The following is a 20,190-nucleotide window of genomic DNA, read 5'->3' on the forward strand; positions in this document are numbered from 1 at the left end:
ACAACTGACAGCCTTACAGACACATACTGTATAAACCTCAGGACAAAGGATCATTTTTTTTTTTTATTTAACTTTTCCATTACATATGCTTTATGCACACAAAAATAATATACTTTTGTCTAACTGAGCCAACCTTAAAGAAGAACTTCATTACAACCAGCAACTGTTGAGACAATGAACACCTTGGTCAGGATTACATAACATACAACATAATGTTATAGAGGGCAGGGGAGTAATAAAATAAAACATATAGAATGCAACAATCAGGATGTACCCTCTGTTCACACTAGAGTCCTCCCTTATATCGTGGTTGCCAGAGTTCCTCCTTACATAGAGTCTTTAGAGTCCCTCCTTATGTAAGAGTCCCCAGCATTTCCCTATACATCAGGGTACCCAGATTCCCTCTTTAAATTGGTGTCCCCAGAATCCCCTCTCACATCAGAGTCCCCATAAGAGTTCCCCAGTGTTCCACCTTACATCAGAGTCCACAGAGTTCCCTTTTTACACCAGTGCCTCTCTCTTACATCAGACAATCCATCCAGAAGTCTGGTGCTGAGTCTGAGACGAAGCATCAAAACAAGCAAACAGGATCAACAGTGCTCAGGACCTCTCTGTGGCACGTATAACTTCCAGAATATTCACTGTAAGAGCTTGACATATGCTTTGGATATATGAACATGGAGTCTCAAATATATATATACAAATGTTAGCTGACATGTCCTTTTACCATTTTGATGACTGTGGTGGAAGAAAAATCTCCAGATAAGCTTGAGGACAGTCAGAGCTCTGTCAACGCCCCGCAAATGGAATGTTGGGGGCCAGGACCGCTTGCACCGATACAGCACCCTGGAAATTACATCAGAGGGTTGCCAAGAAATTGCTGGGTGGCAGCTGCAAGTGGATGAAGCTTATACTGAATAATCTGAAAGCTCTAAGTGCCACAGAGTGGTCCAGAGCGCGGTTTATTCTGTTTGCTTGTTCTCTTACATCAGAGTTTCACCTCAACTCCAGAACCCCACTTTTATGTCAGAGTCTCAAGAGTTCCCTCTATATCAAAGTCCCCGGCATTTTCTCTTTACATCAGGGTTCACAGAGTTCCCCCTTACACCAGAGTCCATAGTTTTTCCCCCTAAATCAAAATCCCCAACATTCCCTCAGCAAATCTCAGTCCACAGAGTTCCCTATTAAATCAAAGTCCCCCTGAATTCCCTCCTTACGATCAAGGTTCCCAGAGCCCCCTTTTACATGATCAGAGTCTGTGGAGATCCCCTTTACATCAGAGTCCACAGAGTTTGCCCTAAAACAAACTCTCTAACATTCCCACAAAGGGACTGCTCCATAGACTGCCCCAACAGAGAGAGACACTTCTCCACAGACTGCTCCCAACAGAGAGAGAGAGAGACTGCTTCACAAACTGCTCCCAACAGAGAAAGATACTGCTTCAAAGACTCCCGCTAACAGAGAGAGAGACTGCTTCACAAACTGCTCCCAAAAGAGGGAGAGACTGCTTCACAGACTGCTCCCAACAGAGAGAGAGACTGCTTCACAGACTGCTCCCAACAGAGAAGAGACTGCTTCACAGACTGCTCCCAACATAGAAGAGACTGCTTCACAGACTGCTCCCTACAGAGAAGAGACTGCTTCACAGACTGCTCCCAACAGAGATAGAGAGAGAGAGACTGCTTACCAGACTGCTCCCAACAGAGATAGAGAGAGAGAGACTGCTTCACAGATTGCTCCCAACAGAGAGAAAGACTGCTTCACAGACTGCTCCCAACAGAGATAGAGACTGCTTCACAGACTGCTCCCAACAGAGATAGAGACTGCTCCCAACAGAGAGAAAGATTGCTTCAAAGGCTGCTCCCAACAGAGATAGAGACTGCTTCACAAACTGTTCCCAACAGAGAGAAAGACTACTCCCAGCAAAGAGAGAGAGACTGCTTTACAGGTTGCTCCCAACAGAGAGAGAGAGAGAGAGAGACTGCTTCACAGACTGCTCCCAACAGGGAGAGAACTGCTTCACAGACTGCTCCTAACAGAGAGAGAGACTGCTTCACAGACTGCCCCTAACAGAAAGAGAGACTGCTTCACAGACTGCTCCCAACAGAGAGAGAGAGAGAGAGAGACTGCTTCACAGACTGATCCCAACAGAGAGAGAGAGAGAGGGAGAGACTGCTTCACAGACTGGTCCCAACAGAGAGAGAGGGAGACTGCTTCCTAGACTGGTCCAAACAGAGAGTGAGAGACTGCTTCACAGACTGATCCCAACAGAGAGAGAGAGACTGCTTCACAGACTGATCCCAACAGAGAGAGACTTCTTCACAGACTGATCCCAACAGAGAGAGAGACTGCTTCATAGACGGATCCCAACAGAGAGAGAGACTGCTTCACAGACTGCTCCCAACAGAAAGAGAGACTGCTTCACATACTGCTCCAAACAGAGAGAGAGAGAGACTGCTCCCAACAGAGAGAGAGGCTGCTTCAAAGACTGCTCCCAACAGAGTGAGAGACTGCTTCACAGACTACCCCCAACAGAGAGAGAGAGAGACTTCTTCACAGACTGCTCCCAACAGAGAGAGAGAGACTGATTCACAGACTGCTCCCAACAGAGAGAGAGACCGCTTCACAGACTACCCCCAACAGAGAGAGACTTCTTCACAGACTGCTCCCAACAGAGAGAGAGAGAGAGAGAGACTGCTTCACAGACTGCTCCCAACAGAGAGAGAGAGAGACTGCTTCACAGACTGCTCCCAACAGAGAGAGAGACTTCTTCACAGAGTGCCCCTAACAGAGAGAGAGAGACTGCTTCACAGACTGATCCCAACAGAGAGAGAGAGAGACTGCTTCACAGACTGCTCCCAACAGAGAGAGAGAGACTGCTTTACAGACTGGTCCCAACAGAGAGAGAGAGACTGCTTCACAGACTGCTCCCAACAGAGAAAGAGAGAGACTGCTTCACAGACTGCTCCCAACAGAGACAGAGAGACTGCTTCACAGACTGCTCCCAACAGAGAGAGAGAGACTTCTTCACAGAGTGCCCCTAACAGAGAGAGAGAGAGAGACTGCTTCACAGACTGATCCCAACAGAGAGAGAGAGAGACTGCTTCACAGACTGGTCCCAAGAGAGAGAGAGAGACTGCTTCACAGACTGCTCCCAACAGAGACAGAGAGAGACTGCTTCACAGACTGCTCCCAACAGAGACAGAGAGACTGCTTCACAGACTGCTCCCAACAGAGACAGAGAGAGACTGCTTCACAGACTGCTCCCAACAGAGACAGAGAGACTGCTTCACAGACTGCTCCCAACAGAGACAGAGAGAGACTGCTTCACAGACTGCTCCCAACAGAGACAGAGAGCCTGCTTCACAGACTGCTCCCAACAGAGACAGAGAGAGACTGCTTCACAGACTGCTCCCAACAGAGAAAGAGAGACTGCTTCACAGACTGCTCCCAACAGAGACAGAGAGACTGCTTCACAGACTGCTCCCAACAGAGACAGAGAGAGACTGCTTCACAGACTGCTCCCAACAGAGAGAGAGAGACAGCTTCACAGACTGGTCCCAACAGAAAGAGAGTGACTGCTTCACAGACTGCTCCCAACAGAGAGAGAGAGAGACTTCTTCACAGGCTCCTACCTGGCTGGAGAGGGAAGTGAAAACGTCACTGTGCTCCCGGACCCACCCCGCTACCCAGCCCAAGCAAAAATATTCGTCCAGCAGCAGGAACTGCGAATGAGCAGTGTCTAAGCCAGCTTCAGCTATATTATTTGCAGACATTAGTTGCTCTTTCACAGACTTCTACGGGCAGGAAAAAAAACAGATTTTTACAAACTGTTTGTAAATTCATGGACAGTTGGCAACCCTGATTATCTGTGCTTTATAAAAATAATACAAAAAAGAAAATACTCCTGTCCACTCCCAATTTTGTTTTAAAACCCAACAAATATAAAACACACCGTAACTCATTTAAACACAACTAGAAAATGCTTTAACACGTGTTAAAATGAACATGTTTTGAAAAGCAGAGGAATTAATTAATCATATTCCTTCTATAGCAAATAAATGGGAATTCCATTATGATTGAATGATGCTCAAATTTTGCCATTTAGTATGCTTTTGTTAGGCAGTGTGGCGGCCTGGCGGGCATTGTAAATACATCTTTTAAAACACATTAAATGTATTTGTGTATGAAGATGATTTGACGAGATTTACAAAGATGTACTTTCCTTTGATAATGTCTATAACAAATGAAAATTGCTTTTGTTCATGCCAAGTATGCTAAAAACACTATAACGAACAGTTTTATGTTAAACATGCATAATTATGCAAATCAATTGAAGTACAGCTGTTAATTTTCCTTGAAGTTAAATATAGTATGTACCGTCATACTGGGTACAGCTGCTTCAAGGCAATATGTTAACCTGTCAAGCTGATGGCTAATGAATCTTTTCCCAACTTCTATTAGGATAATTGCTATTGACATATCATGTATTGTAACGTATGTATAGTAGAACTATAATAGTGTTCTTTTGAAGCATTCTTGTCATGCTGCACTGAAAACCCTGTCACAACTATACTACAGTCTGGTAAATGCTGAAATGCAGTACAAAATTACTGTAAGGCAAACCTCCAATGAGGAATGTTGGTTGTAAAACCCACTTCTTAGTGGGGTCATAAATGCCTTTGTCATAATGCTGACACCATTTCAGTTGTTGATGTAAGAAGGTCCTGTAACCCTGATAAAATAGGATTCATTGTTACCAAGAATGCAGGCCAAAGTTGGTACCATAGGACCACATGTGGCCCCCAGACTGCAGGCTGAGGAGCCTTAAAGTGTATATATAGCCAAAAAATGTTTTTGTTAGGTTTGGATAAAGCTGGGAAAGGTTATTTTTTGATGTATCTGTAGCATTAGGGACATTTCTCTACACATCTTGTCCCAGAGATGCTATAGCAAGTGAGAGGAAATCTCCCGAAATGATGGGTGACCCTCTTAGAAGATTTCCCCTTACCTCTCTATCACTTTTGCTGTGTAATTTGAAGGATTAATGTTTATGAAGCCCTCTTAACATCAAGGATGGGATTATGTAGCTAGAACAGGGTGGTTTTACCATTTTCACACCTAATATTTAATTCCTATACAATAACATCTGTCTTCCCATGTTAATTGCACCAAGCCTCCATTTACCTCTTGTAGACAGTAGACCACAAAGGCCAGAAAGAAACACCAATAGGGAGCCCTGTGGAGAAAAGAATCTTTCCAAAAGCTAAACCCACAGTCACTATGACACATTTGTTGTTTCACTTGTGAGGACAACATATGGTGGTCAACGATTGTGAAATAAATAGTAGCCTAACCATACCCTATTCTCCTTATTTAATTATTTTTGGTTAGCATGAACAATGGTCAAAACTTTGTTAGGGTTTTTTTTGCCCGCTGTGTACCAATGAGGGAATTTCCCCTTATTTCCTTTCCTTCCTCCCCTTTATGTGGCAGGGTTTTACAGTGAAAATAAGTGAAGAGATTTGCTGTGAATTGAAGCAGACAGTAAAACTAAAATAAAAACATATTTTCTATTTAGTGTTTAGAGTACATCTGTTCTAAAGGCAGAAACCCTCCATTTAAATCTTACTGACTACCTGCTCAAAATTCTTTCCTGATTATCTCTTTGAGAAACAATAAAATGCAAATAATGGATAGGAATTGGTATATCTGCTCCTTAATATGCACTAGGACAAAAAGTATTAGTCCCATGTTGTAAACTTCACTAGTACCCAATAATAATGCTGACTCTCTTTTAGGTTCCAGAGGGTAAGGTGGTTGTCTTGAATTTCCGTTTCATTGATTTGGAAAACGACAATCTCTGCCGATACGACTTTGTGGATGTTTACAGTGGTCATTCGAATGGGCAGCGCATTGGTCGATTTTGTGGTACTTTTAGACCCGGTGCTCTTGTATCCAGCAGCAACAAGATGTTGGTCCAAATGGTGTCAGATGCCAACACAGCAGGAAATGGTTTCATAGCAATGTTCTCAGCAGCAGAACCCAATGAAAGAGGTACTTGCTTTTTATTTACATTATATCAATATACACTCACCTGCCACGTTATTAGGTACATCTTGCTAGTACTAGGTTGGATACCCTTTTGCCTTCAGAACTGCCTTAATTCTTCATGGCACAGATTCAACAAGGTGTTGGAAACATTCCTGGTTTTGGTTCATATTGACATGATAGCATCACACAATTGCTGCAGATTTGTAAGCTGCATATCCATGATTTGAATCTCCTGTTCCACCACATCTCAAAGGTGCTCTACTGGATTGAGATCTGGTGACCGTGGAGACCATTAGAGTACAGTGACCTCATTGTCATGTTCAAGAAACCAGTTTTGGATGATTTGAGCTTTGTGACATGGTGCATTATCCTGCTGGAAGGAGCCACCAGAACATGGGTGCACTGTAGTCATAAAGAGATGGACATTGTCAGCAACAATACTTAGGTAGGCTGTTGCATTTAAACAATGCTCAGCTGATATTAAGGGCCCTAAATATGCCAAGAAGATATCCCCCACACCATTACACCACCACCACTAGCCTGAACCATTGATACGCGGCAGGATAGATCAATGCTTTCATGTTGTTTGAGCCAAATTCTGACCCTACCATCTGAATGTTGCAGCTAAAATTGAGACACATCAGACCAAACAACGATTTTCTAATCTTCTATTGTCTAATTTTGGTGAGCCTGTGCGAATTGTAGCCTCAGTTTCCTGTTCTGAGCTGAAAGGAGTGGCGCCCATTGTGGTCTTATGCTGTTGTAGCCCTTCTGCTTCAAGGTTCAATGTGTTGTGTGTTCAGAGATGATATTCTGCATACCTTGGTTGTAATGGGTGGTTATTTGAGTTACTGTTGCCTTTGTATTATCTCAAACCAGTCTACTACCCATTCTCCTCTGACCTTTGACATTAACAATGCATTTTCCTCCACACAACTGTCGCTCATTGGATATTTTCTCTTTTTCGGACCATTCTCTGTACACCCTAGAGAGGTTGTGTGTGAAAATCCCAGTAGATCAGCAGTCTTTGAAATACTCAGACCAGCCCGGCTGGCACCAACAACCATGCCATGTTCAAAGTCACTTAAGTCTCCTTTCTTCCCCACTCTAATGCATAGTTTGAATTTCAGCAAGTCGCCTTCACCACGTCTAAATGCCTAAATGCAATGAGTTGCTGCCATGTGATTGGGTGATTAGCAATTTGTGTTACTAAGCAATTGAACAGGTGTACCTAATAAAGTGGCCGGTGAGTGAATATAGTAATGAGTTTCAGAGGACAAAGCAAATAATTGGCTTTAACAATGATTACAAAAGGGGCCTACCTGTGAAAAAAAATGAAATCATTTATTTGTAGTTTATTTCTTATTGTTAATACAGTAAAAGGATAAATATACACAACTCACTAAAAGAGTGTACAATAGGTACTAATTATGATATACAGTATCTCACAAAAGTGAGTACACCCCTCACATTTTTGTAAATATTTTATTATATCTTTTCATGTGACAACACTGAAGAAATTGTACTTTGCTACAATGTAAATGTGTAAATTTGCTATCCCCTCAAAAAAAACTCAGCACACAGCCAATAATGTCTAAACTGCTGTCAACAAAAGTGAGTACACCCCTAAGTGAAAATGTCCACATTGGGCCCAAATAGCAATTTTCCCTCCCCCGGTGTCATGTGACTTATTAGTGTTACAAGGTCTCAGGAGTGAATGGGGAGCAGGTGTGGTAAATTTGGTGTTATCGCTCTCACTCTCTCATACTGGTCACTGGAAGTTCAACATGGCATCTCATTGCAAAGAACTCTCAGAGGATCTGAAAATAAAGAATTGTTGCTCTACATAAAGATGACCCAGGCTATAAGAAGATTGCCAAGACCCTAAAACTGAGCTGCAGCACAGTGGCCAAGACCTTTACAGAGGTTTTAACAGGACAGGTTTCACTCAGAACAGACCTTGCTGTGGTCGGCCAAAGAAGTTGAGTGCACATGCTCAGCGTCCTATCCAGAGGTTGTCTTTGGGAAATAGACGTTTGAGTGCTGCCAGCATTGCTGCAGAGGTTGAAGGGGTGGGGGGTCAGCCTGTCAGTGCGCAGACCATACGCCGTACACTACATCAAATTGGTCTCCATGGCTGTCGTCCCAGAAGGAAGCCTCTTCTAAAGATGATGCACAAGAAAGTCCGCAAACAGTTTGCCTAAAACAAGCAGACTAAGGACATGGATTACTGGAACCATTTCCTGGGGTCTGATAAGACCCAGATAAACGTATTTGGTTCAGATGGTGTCAAGCGTGTGTCATGGCAACCTGGTGAGGAGTACAAAGACAGGTGTGTCTTGCCTACAGTCAAGCATGGTGGTGGGAGCGTCATGGTCTGGGGCTGCATGAGTGCTGCCAGCACGGGGGAGTTACAGTTCATTGAGGGAACCATGAATGCCAGCATGTACTGTGACATACTGAAGCTGAGCATGATCCCCTCCCTTTGGAGACTGGGCTGCAGGGCAGAATTCCAACATGATAACGACCCCAAACACATCTCCAAGATGACCACTGCCTTGCTAAAGAAGCTGGGGGTGGACTGGCCAAGCATGTCTCCAGACCTAAACCCTATTGAGCATCTGCGGGGCATCCTCAAACGGAAGGTGGAGGAGCCCAAGGTCTCTAAGACCCACCAGCTCTGTGATATCGTCATGGAGGAGTGGAAGAGGACTCCAGTGGCAACCTGTGAAGCTCTGGTGAACTCCATGCCCAAGAGGGTTAAAAACAGTGCTAGAAAAAATGGTTGCCACACAAAATATTGACACTTTGGGTCCACTTCAAGCATTTTAACTTAGGGGTTGTCAGGGGTTTAATGGCTGTGTGTTGAGTTATTTTGAGGCTACCGCAAATTTACACTGTTATACAAGCTGTACACTCACTATTTTATATTGTAGCAAAGTGTCATTTCTTCAGTGTTGTCACATGAAAAGATATAATAAAATATTTACAAAAATGTGAGGGGTGTACTCACTTTTGTGAGATACTGTAAGTGAAAGTATCTTTACACTATTTATTATTATAATTTTCTAAAAAATAATTGCATGAAAAATGTAAAGACTCTCTAATGAATCACTTTCTTTTATTTGGACAGTTATTTGTGTTCCTTTTGAAATTTAGTCAGCGATGCATTTGCAGCCTATCTGGTTGTTTTGGTTGAATTGAACAACAATAGTCAGCTTAGTGAGTTTTCTGTGATTACAGGGGATCAGTACTGTGGAGGAAGGCTGGAGAAATCTATTGGAACTTTTAAAACTCCAAACTGGCCTGATAGAGACTACCCTGCTGGTGTCACATGTTCCTGGCACATTGTTGCACCTAAACATCAGGTGAGATGGTATTCATTATATTTTTCTTTTTATAAACAGGTGCTATTACTTTTTGTCTTCAATTATTTAATAAATGTAATGTAAATGGTTAAAAAAAATGATTACAATTCAATCAAGGTTTCACTTTCTGGCTTAATCAGTGCATCGTCACAAGATGTATAGAGGGGAAGGGGGTAGAACAGTTACTTATCAATACATCCTTTGTTATTTCATATATTTATTTTATTCTTATTTTTTTTATTAAAAGTTGAATTTTATTACCAGAGCGACTAACTGAACCCAATAAAATGCACAGCAGAGTTGTAATATTCAGCAGGTTTAGAGTCTGTGTCGACTGGCTTTTTTTCACTTCAAACTAGTTTTGCATTCCATTACAAGACTATGAGAATGTAAAACTAGCTTGAAGCAGGTGAAATGCAGTTCAAAAGGAGGTCAAATGCATTGGTCAATGAATTCTGAATGATCTCTTAATTTGGTGTCAAACTGATGCCATCTGTACAAGTCTGAAGCCTGTTGACACAAGCCTTAAAGTGAGATTTAGTGTTCCAAAAGGATGGAACTGATGGTGAGTGCTAAAAATGCACTGGGATTGATGTACTAAAACTGGAGCGTGCAAAATCTGGTGCAGCTCTGTATAAAAACCGATCAGTTTTCAGTTTTTTTTTTTTTTGTCAAAGCTAAATTGAATGAGCTGAAGTTAGAAACTGATTGGCTACCATGAACAACTGCACCAGATTTTGCATGCTCCAGTAAATCAACCTCATTGTCTGCTAACAAATGTTTGGATTTATAATAAAGGTACCTGGAGTAGAGAATTTCTTTAAAATGTACACGCAGACATAACCAGATCATTTTTATGCCATGTAAATATTACTATCTTACAGGGGTTCTAAAGCCTAAACATTTGTATCTTAATGCATTCCCTTTAGGTAGTAATATTGTCTTCCAAAATTCCACTTCTCCCCAGGTATTGATCAGGGCTGCATAAATGTTCAGCTGCTAATTAGACTCTTCCTGCCCACTAACTTCCAGAACATTTCTGGCCAGCCAGGGGGAACCAGTCAATCCTGCAGCCACTGAAACACAGATAAGACAGTAACATTCAAACACATCTACACCGATTACAGTGAGACAAAACAAAATGTGCCTAACAATGAAATGCAACTCCGCTGGATACAGTGAATAAGAACTACATTTACCTAATCCTAGCACCTATCTAGGAGGGTGCTACACAGGCTATCTTTAGGTGATTGGAAACTGGCAAAAAACTTTGTTAAGGTTGCCCAAAGTGCAAGCTCTTATAACCCAAGCCACTCTGTGAGACTCCAGTTTGTTGCAAGTGTCTTTAGGTGATGAATCTCTTCTCATTTGGAAAAGATTTTTTCCTTTTCAACCATTCCTTTTTAATTCAGACACCTTAGTTTGGCTGATTATTGCCCTGGGCTGTCTAGCAGTTTTCAGATCAGTATTTCTCAGTGTTTACCATTGGGACTGTACCTGGACCCCACTGGGTGATTCTGGCCTGTAATGTTTGGTTCAGGAATTGGATTCTGCATTAGGTGTTAACTGTTGTTGCAATGTGTGTAGCGGGCTGCAGGTTGCAATACAGGTTCAGGGCTGTGGTCCATCTGTATGGTTCCCAGAACCAGAAACCCCTTTCCGGGGTATTCCGGGGTACTCCTATCAGGCCCAGCACCATGGATAAGAAAAGGCAGAACTTCTCTGTAATTTGAACCATTCCTGGCTATAGACAACCTGCGGTGCTTAGGCACAGGAATGGAAAGTTATTAACCATTGTATTTGTCCCTAAGGCTAGGAACATGATCAGTGCCTGGGTTATAGAAGCTCCTTTATTCCAGGCACATAAAACGTAAAACCCAGTCCATTTCATAAGTAACCCACTGGAATCCCCTCGTTTTAGCAATGCTTAATCATGGTGGATAACAGGTGCTCTGCCAATGGCCTATAGAAAACTCGAAACACAGCTCAGGGTGATTGCTGTTCCCTCGTCCTGGAGCAAAGTCCTATTATGACACCGCTCCCCTCCTCTAACTTCCCTCTGTCAGGGGCACACCATACAGCCTGTCAGGGGCACACCATACAGCCTGTCTGACAAAAGGAGATTTTTCTTCTTCTGTGTCTGCATTCTTCTGAAAACTTTCGGCTGTCCTAGAACCTTCAGATTCCAGGACAAAAATGCTAAACATCCTCTCCCCTAGAACCTCCAAACCTCTTTGGGGATGAAATGGAAGAAAGCGATTGGGGCACACATACTGTAGTGAATGCTGCAGAGGATTTTTCAACCTCTGCATTTTTTGAGCCACAAGCTATGGTTTTCTCGATAAATGCTCTGCACTGCTGACACACTGATTGACATGGTGCAAACTAGTCTTTCCCTAGCAGGACCTTATTCTCCACAGTCAAAACAAATCCCAATGGGCACTAGGAGGCTGGCAAAATCAAAGACTTTTCCTATCCATACACAAACTGAATGTGCATTATTTGAGAACTGGGCTAATACTTAAAGGATATTAGTTCTTCTTAAGTTTTTTGCTGAAATGTATTCTATGAAAAGTAAATTTAGGAAGAAATGGGCTATCCCAGTAGTAGATCCTGTGAATTCAGTCATCAATAAACACCTTCCAGTTCCTACTGAGAATTTTCCCTAATTTAAGGATTCTGTTAATAGGCATTTTGATGCCATCCTAGAGGCCTCATTTGCACTTTCAGGTCGACCCTGCAGCCAGCAATTGCTGCCATGTCTTTTGGCCAGACTATTGCTAACTGGACAAAACCAAGGCTGAGTACTTCCTCTCGTTGCAAGCAATGGCCCCCTGGGTCCACCAAGCCTACCCATGAGCCCTCCTCACAATGAAGGGACATTACAGCTCCTTGCAGCAGGGGAATGTCTATTGCGATTTGTACCATTCTGTCATTTTAAAGGGGTACAAAATAGAATTTCTTTCTCTGCCCCTACCTTACTTTCCACCCTCCAATCTGCCAGCATCAGCGCAAAAACCAGCAGATTTACTGGCCCCATCACAACAATTTTATTCACAATGGGTGGTGGTACCAGTTCCTTTAGAGGAAAGGTTTCAAGGTTTTGAAACAAACCTACTCACAGTCTTCAAACTGAATGAGGCATCCACCCTATTCTAGACATAACGTCTCTAAAAAGACTGTGGTGTACCAAAATTCCAAATGGAATCAGCAAGATCTGTCATTGCTTATCTCAGACAAGTGGAATTTTTGCCTCAGTAGACATGCAAGATGCCTTTCTACATATCTTCATCCTAACTCCAAATCAACTCTTTCTACAATTTGTTGTGGGAGACCAGCACTACTATTTGGGTTCTCCTCTGCACTGAGTTTTCACAAAAGTACTTGCCAAACTTCAGGTTCTTCTGTGGAACCAGGGCATTTATGTCATGTCCAAGGACACTTGGATGAACTTCTACTGAAGAATTACTCAACCAAAACATTGTCAGCCAATATCCAAAGGACTATTTCGATTCTTTCAACCTTCGACTGATTAATCAACTTTCCAAAGTCTCCTCTTCAGACCTCATGCCAGAATCTTCCATCCTCCAGAAAATATTACTTCTTTACAGCCCCACACATGGACCCTTAGTTCCAAAAGGCACCCCTCAGTTTGCTTCTGCATGAGGATCCTGGGTATTAAGGGTAGCCTCCTTCAAGGCCCAGTTTCACTCCAGGACACTTCATTCCAATATCCTCATGTCATGAAACAAAACTGGTTCACTCTCTAGACCATTTTATGTGTCTATCCAGCCCAAAAAAATCTCTCCCTAGCATGATGGATCTCCAACTCTGCCCTGGAGTGTGGAAAGTCTTGCTGTCCAATGCCGTGGAAGGTGGTGGTGATAATGGATGCCAGGTTTACTGGTTTTACAATTTAATATCTGTCCAGGAGACTTGGTCATCAACAGTAGTGTTGAAACTCCCTATCAACATTATAGAAAGGAGAGAAATCAGATTATCTCTACAACACTGGAACCTGTTCTGCATGTTCACCCAGTCTGACAAAGCCACAGCAGTAATGTAAACCATTAGAGGGGGCACTATAAGTTGAGCTGTCCTAAGAGAAACAAATTTCATCCTCTCCTGGGTTGAAGTTCACATTCTAGCTCTCTCTTCCATCTACACTCCTGGCATGGATGATATCAAGTGGATTTCCTAAGCTGTCAAGACATAGACCAAGAGGCATGGTCTCTGCACCCCAAGATCTTCCAGAGTCTCTGTCAACAATGGGGGAAACCAGATGTGGACATACTGACCTCCTGGCACAACAAAAATTGCATAGATGTGTAGCCAGGACCAGGGTCTTCTAGCCTTCAAAATGATGCCCTGGTGATTCTTTGGACTCCATTTAAACTGATCTATGCCTTTCCTCCAATATAGATTCTCTGTTGATTGTGTGCAAAATAGAGGTAGAAAAGGTTTCAGGTGATTCTTGGCTCTGAAGGATGTGGTACACAGACTTAATTAGACTCATGGTTGACAACCCTTGAGCTCTTTCAAACTGGTGCCTATTCCACAATGCTTCTCAGCCGCTGGCTTTAATGGTATGGCTGTTAACACCCAGACCCTCAAGGATAGGGGTATATCTAAATCTGTCATCCCTCCCACAAGATCTACCATACCACATGGAAGACCTACTTTACCTGGTGCAAGTACAGATAACTGAGTCCCAGGAATTACTATACTTTTCTAACTTGGACTTTTTTTAATCTGTTCTTCACTAACCCCTGGCGCTGAGTACACTTAAGGGACAGATTTCTGCCTTTCTTTTACAGAAACGTTTTGCTTAATGGTCCGAAGTCAAGACTTTTCTTTGCGGATTTGCTCATATAAACCTAAAAATGCAACCTCCTATGTCACCTTTGAATTTGAACCTGGTGCTCCCAGTACTCCAGGGACCACCTGTTGAGCTGATTAATGATATCCCTTTGGGATACCTCACTTGTAATGTTGCCTTCCTATTACATCCATTAAGCATGTTTTAAAACTGCTAGACCTAATTTGTATTGCACAGGGACAAAGGTAGTCTTAAGACCAAGACCTTCTTTCCTACTGATTGTGGACTCTTCTTTCCACCTCATTGAGGAAATTGTTCTACCTTCCCTCTCTCTTTTCCCAAAACATACAAAGGAGATTTCTCTACACTACTCACCTGTTGTCAGAGCTGTCGGAGTCTGCTTGGCAGCAATTCTATCTAATCACAAAACTGAGTTTGTCCTCCCTACAGGCTCTCGTATCGGACATCCTGCCTCCTGCTCCACCATTGCCAGGAGGATCAGACAACTTATTTCCAGGTACAAAGAGAAAAAACAGGCACCTCTGAGTACAGACTGTAACATTTAATGAGCAAGATACATTAAAAACTTACTTTAAAGTAAGTAAATGTAGGTGAATGGGTCCTCCAGCATCCATGTTCAGCATGGGGCCACCGCTGATGGCCCCATGCCGAACAAGGATGCTGGAGGACCCATTCACCTACATTTACTTACTTTTATGTAAGTTTTTAATGTATCATGCTCTTTAAATGTTACAGTCTGTACTCGGAGGCACCTGTTTTCTCTCTTTGTATCTTGCATGTCTAGAGATTGCTTCTGCTCCCCACTAGGCTGGCCCTGAGTCCATGAACTGCTTCTTTTTCCACATCAAAGACTATTAGGGCAGCCTACATGGCTACCCCACAGACTACCTTTTAGTGTTAATGCTATCTGCTTGCGCCACCATGTATATACTTTTTAACTTATTTCCAGGGCCTATTCCCTTAGGAACAGAGTTCCTCTTTTCCCTACCAGAACTCATTCCACCAAATGTTTTGGTTTCTATTGGAAATTCCAGCATCAAGCATCTGTATTCCAGATTTGCAAGACCTCCACCTGGTCCTCTGTTCACAAGTTCTTCAAGTTTTAATAGGTAGATATTTAGGCCTGGCCTGATGCGAGCTTTGACCGCAGAGTGCTTTCAAGCTGTCGCCTGAGTGGTTTTTTTTTCAGGTTTCTTAACCCTTGTTTTTTCTGTTTGTACTGACAGTTTTGATTGCCATGTTGTTGCCCACCCATCAGTTTATTGCTCTTAGACATCCCATGGTCTGTGAATAGAAGGCCTATGTCTTCTACTGTACAATTAAGATAAAGGGAATTTTGACATACCTGTAAATTCCTTTACTTGGAGTACAGTATAGGACACAGGGCCCTCCCCTCTGTTTCCTGTGGCCTTATAGCTTGCAAAAAAACTGCAGTTTCACAGAGTGGCTGGGATTACATGAGCATGCACTAGTTCCAATCACCTAAAGGTGGCCTGCATATATCCAATGGTCTATGAATACAAATCCTGTGTCCTGTACTGTAAGATAAATTTACAAGTAAGTTAAAATTCAGTTGTTTTATATGAAATGGTTATTCTTAGTCCTTTAACGTTTGATTGAGCCAGCCACTACTAAAAAAACAAGAAAGCTGTGCACTCAGATCTGCTATCATTAAATTTATTGGATAGCTGGCTACTTTAAAGCAAAGCTGCAGGAAATATCTTTTTGGACTCATTTAGTGGAAAGGTAGCTGGTAGGAGAGCTCTTTGCACACTGATGTAGGGCTGGTTTTGTCATTTTTTAAAATCATACATTTTAACTGTATAAATCACTTTTATTTAGGTTATAGAATTAAAGTTTGAGAAGTTTGATGTTGAAAGAGACAATTACTGCAGATACGATTATGTTGCAATATTTAATGGAGGAGAAATAAATGATGCTAAAAGGATTGGGAAATTCTGTGGAGACAGTCCACCTGCGTGAGTACTCGTACATATATATGTATGTACATTCATTTATAAGTATTGTGCTCAAACAATAGAGAGTTTTGTATTTATTATAATATCATGTGTATACTAAAAGCAAATGCTTATGTGAAGATACTATTTATACAGCTGTTGCTTTTAGTGATTTGCAATTAAATTAAAATTTTAAGTATAATCACCAATGCAGTACTTAAAATCAAGCGATTGAATTGTTCTGTGTACTTTACAGAGAGTGCCCAAATTTAGCTTGATGTACAGTTTTTTCTTTAGAATTCTGTATTTACATATACACAGCATTGCACTTTTTCTGCATTTCCCATCGTGGCAACTAGCTGTATAGGCATTATTAAATAAATTAAGTAATGAAAACTATTTGTCAAGTTAATTATTTTGCGTGACTTAGAATATCAACTTCACTCTAAATGTTTATATGGTGATGATTCGCTTTAGGTTCAAAGTTTTGACTTTTAAATGATCTGTTATTAAAAAGATGACATTATCCAACAGCTGAATAGTATGGTGGAAGAAATAACTATGTAGATATGCTGAACTTTTGAAAAGGCTAATTTTAACATTTTCTGGCAAATCTCGCTTTAATTTTTTTTTTTTTAAATAATCTGTACCTACAATAAAGTATAATTTATATATAAACAATTTCTTAAATAGTGCCTTTTACTGGCAAATCTAGAACTACTGTATTTTACAGTTACACAATTACCCACTTTTGTTTAGTGCATAACCAAATGCAGAAATATCTGGTTCGTTTTTCTTTAGAGTTAATTCTTTGACACCACTTTTGTACCTGACTCCTTAGCCTTTTTATTGGTTAGTGAGGACATCCCTCACAGTGATAGCCCAATAGTAGGGCTCTGGAGGTCAGAGGAGGCAGGCAGAGTGACACTAGGAATAATATCAAATTGCCCTAGTACTGGGCTTATTAGTTGTCTGCATGAAATCCTACAAACATCTTGAGGTGCAGTGGTTTGAAGGTTCTACCAAAGGTACAAATGTGCTTTAGAGCTGAACTCCAGGCAAACAGCTAAATACACAGATTATACTTTTTACATCAAATTTTTTTACCTGCCAATTATTATATATTTTTTTTTTAAATAAAGTATCAAAATATTCTATAATGCTGTACAAGAACAGGTTAACACCTGCATACATTAGTCTATGAATCTTGAAGCAATCGTTTCTCCATACTTACCCTGTCTTTGGTCATGTAATCTCATGTCATATGACCAAATGCAGGGAGCACATGGGGAAGAATCACTGTGGTAGCCCTGGAGCATCCCCATGCTTTTCTGCTTTGCAGAATCCTTCACATCTGTTTTGCGTTCTGCATTAGTGTAAGTTGACAGCAGAGTGCCGTGGATGCCAAGGAGGAGGAAAAGGCCTGCATAGGTGTGGGGCACAGCAAGGTGGAGGGACCCTGGCCAAAACTTGAAATGGAGCCCCCACCTCTATAACTATATCACTAACTTTTTTTTTTTTTTTAAATAAAATAAATACATCACTAACTGCACTATAATCTTCGCCTTGAGTTAACCTGACAATTTTTGTTCTTGCTGCCATGCCCTTTCCCCTCTATTGTTTAAAAGGCGTTGTTTACACCATATACAACATACTAATACATGTATATTTTTTTTTTTTTTATTTAAATTTTATAGATTTTTAAAATAATTTGAGAGTACAAACTGATACATGTTTAGACACATTTGAGATGTGCTAGTTACAAGGTCTCTGTAGACTTTTTTTGAATAACAAATTATTCTTGGCATAAACAGTTGATTAGATTGTATTTTCCCATGATAAAAATGGGCTCTACCACTATCACACGTGGCAGAAAGGTATTTAGCGATTCCCACCAATGCTTGCCAGCTCATTCTGTTCTATTCTAGAGTAATAGCCACTTACTAGGCAATGGTATTTTTAGGAATATTGCTGGGCTGTGGACAGGAGACAGTTATATTTCCAGAGATTTCGAAGGTGGGTATGGAGGACATAGGGATTTCCATCTACAATATATGTTGCTAGGCCAGGGTCAAGAGCTCAGGGGCATTTTTTGGACAATGTAAGTGGAAAAACTGTGGAAGACACAATTATAGTAAAATGTTTGACTAGGTTTCCCAAGACTATTTATTACAGGTACCTATATAGCACCATACATTTTGGAGTGCTTTATATATATATATATATATATATATATATATACAGTATATATATCTTTTTTCCCATCAGTCCCTGCCCTTAAGGAGCTTACAATCTAAGGTCCCTAACTCACATTCATACATACACTAGGGCCAGTTTAGACAGGAGCCAATTACCATGCCAGCTTGTCTGTGTGGCGTGGGAGGAAACCCACATGGGCACAGAGAGAACATGAAAACTCTGTACAGTTAGTGCCCTTATTGTGATTCAAACCCACAACTCTAGTGCTGCCAGTCAGAGGTGCTAGCCACGATACTGCTCCTGTTTGTAAAGAATTATAAATCCTTTGGTAGGTAAAACTATAAACATAATATATATTTGCCTGGTCATCGGCTTTTCTAAGGATTTTTCAGGTAGCCCTACTCCCAAGAAAAGCAAAATCATCGCTGAAATATTTGAAATTATTCTGTGCTGTAAGGGGAATCTCATGATCTGATTTTTACCCTAGCCAAAATACTTCTTAAATCATTTGAAATAATCTACGTTTGGAAAGAATGCAGTTCATGATCACCAGAGCATGTGCAAATATTTTTTTGTGGAATGACTTACAGACGTGGTTCAGGGAAGAGAGGCATGAATACACACCTGACCAATATAAATTGCATGTTTATTTGGTATACTGATAACACTATACTCTTTACCAACATTTACGACATTGGTTATGACAATTTTAGCAATTAGTAAACAGCATTGGAAACATTGAAAACTGAAAAGTAAGTTACTATATGCACATTATACCATGCAGTCAAGCAACTTTTTGATCAAGCAGTTTTTCCAAATGATTTTGTTCCTTTTGGCATTGTGAATGCATTGTGCATGTTTTAATTTTTCAGATTAATTTGGGCCTGTTGGTATGTGCAACCTAATACTATGATAAAAAAGAGACTATCTCTACCTGTAAAAAAAAAAAAAAAAATAGAAAAAAGAAGAAGCTGTAACTTAAACAAAGTGACAGGATTCCCTAAAGCTGGCCAGCACACACTTTATTTTAGTCTCCAGAACATCCAGATAGCCCCCCTTAATCTTACTCTACAGCAGTTTTCATCTCCTGGAGTAGAGTGAATAAAGGATGGGTCCTCTCATCCTTGCTGTAACTGCTGCTATCCTTACCCGTAAGCCACTGTTGCATAAGTATGCCCGAGCATTGTTGGGGACAGCCTTCTATCCACCTTTGGTCAAGCACTTTCGTGTATATTGCTGGAATTTTTTTACAGAATCTGGTGAATCTCTATTTGCAATGCTTGCTGTGCTCATATTTTACAAAGGTGAACATATAGTCAAAACATTTTTCTGGTCTTGAATGGAGTAGTAAATGGTTGGAATCCCTTGCCCTCTGTATCCAAGGTAGGTAGATTCACCCTCTATTTGTTCTGGAAATCATTGTCACCAAGACAAAAAAAGTAATGGGAAATCTAAAATGTTATCATCACCAGAACAAGAGCTGAGGGTAAATCTTTCATTAGGGACCCTGGGGAGAATTTCCCTAACTTTGTAGAGATTTGGCTTCAGTTCCTGTTTCCAGAACAGGAAGTAAAGGGAAATTTCCCCAATGGAACACATGCAGGGTTTTAAACAATCCCCTGCTCTATCCAAAACTAAATAGAACTGTTTGGCTCTACATACACTTTACTGTGGTTCTGAAAGATTGAAATTAATTTGTTCTTCTTACACAAAGAAAACATGCTTTTGCAATATGGTACTTTTTGTGATTTTTGTTTTGTCCTTCTTTCAG

The 20,190-nt window shown here is 41.1% G+C and overlaps 1 protein-coding gene across 1 annotated transcript in view; it reads left to right on the top strand.

The window, feature by feature from the left end:
* The window catches only part of PCOLCE2 (procollagen C-endopeptidase enhancer 2), a 101,994-nt gene that overhangs the window by 43,662 nt on the left and 38,142 nt on the right, over positions 1-20,190 (top strand). The window contains exons 3-5 of the mRNA XM_082251378.1: positions 5,802-6,057; positions 9,298-9,422; positions 16,105-16,241. Coding sequence (XP_082107504.1) covers positions 5,802-6,057; positions 9,298-9,422; positions 16,105-16,241 — 518 coding nt within the window. The remainder of the gene's footprint in view (positions 1-5,801; positions 6,058-9,297; positions 9,423-16,104; positions 16,242-20,190) is intronic.

This window comes from Pelophylax lessonae, assembly GCF_965119305.1.
Source record: "Pelophylax lessonae genome assembly, chromosome: 3".
Classification (NCBI taxonomy): Eukaryota; Metazoa; Chordata; class Amphibia; order Anura; family Ranidae; genus Pelophylax; species Pelophylax lessonae.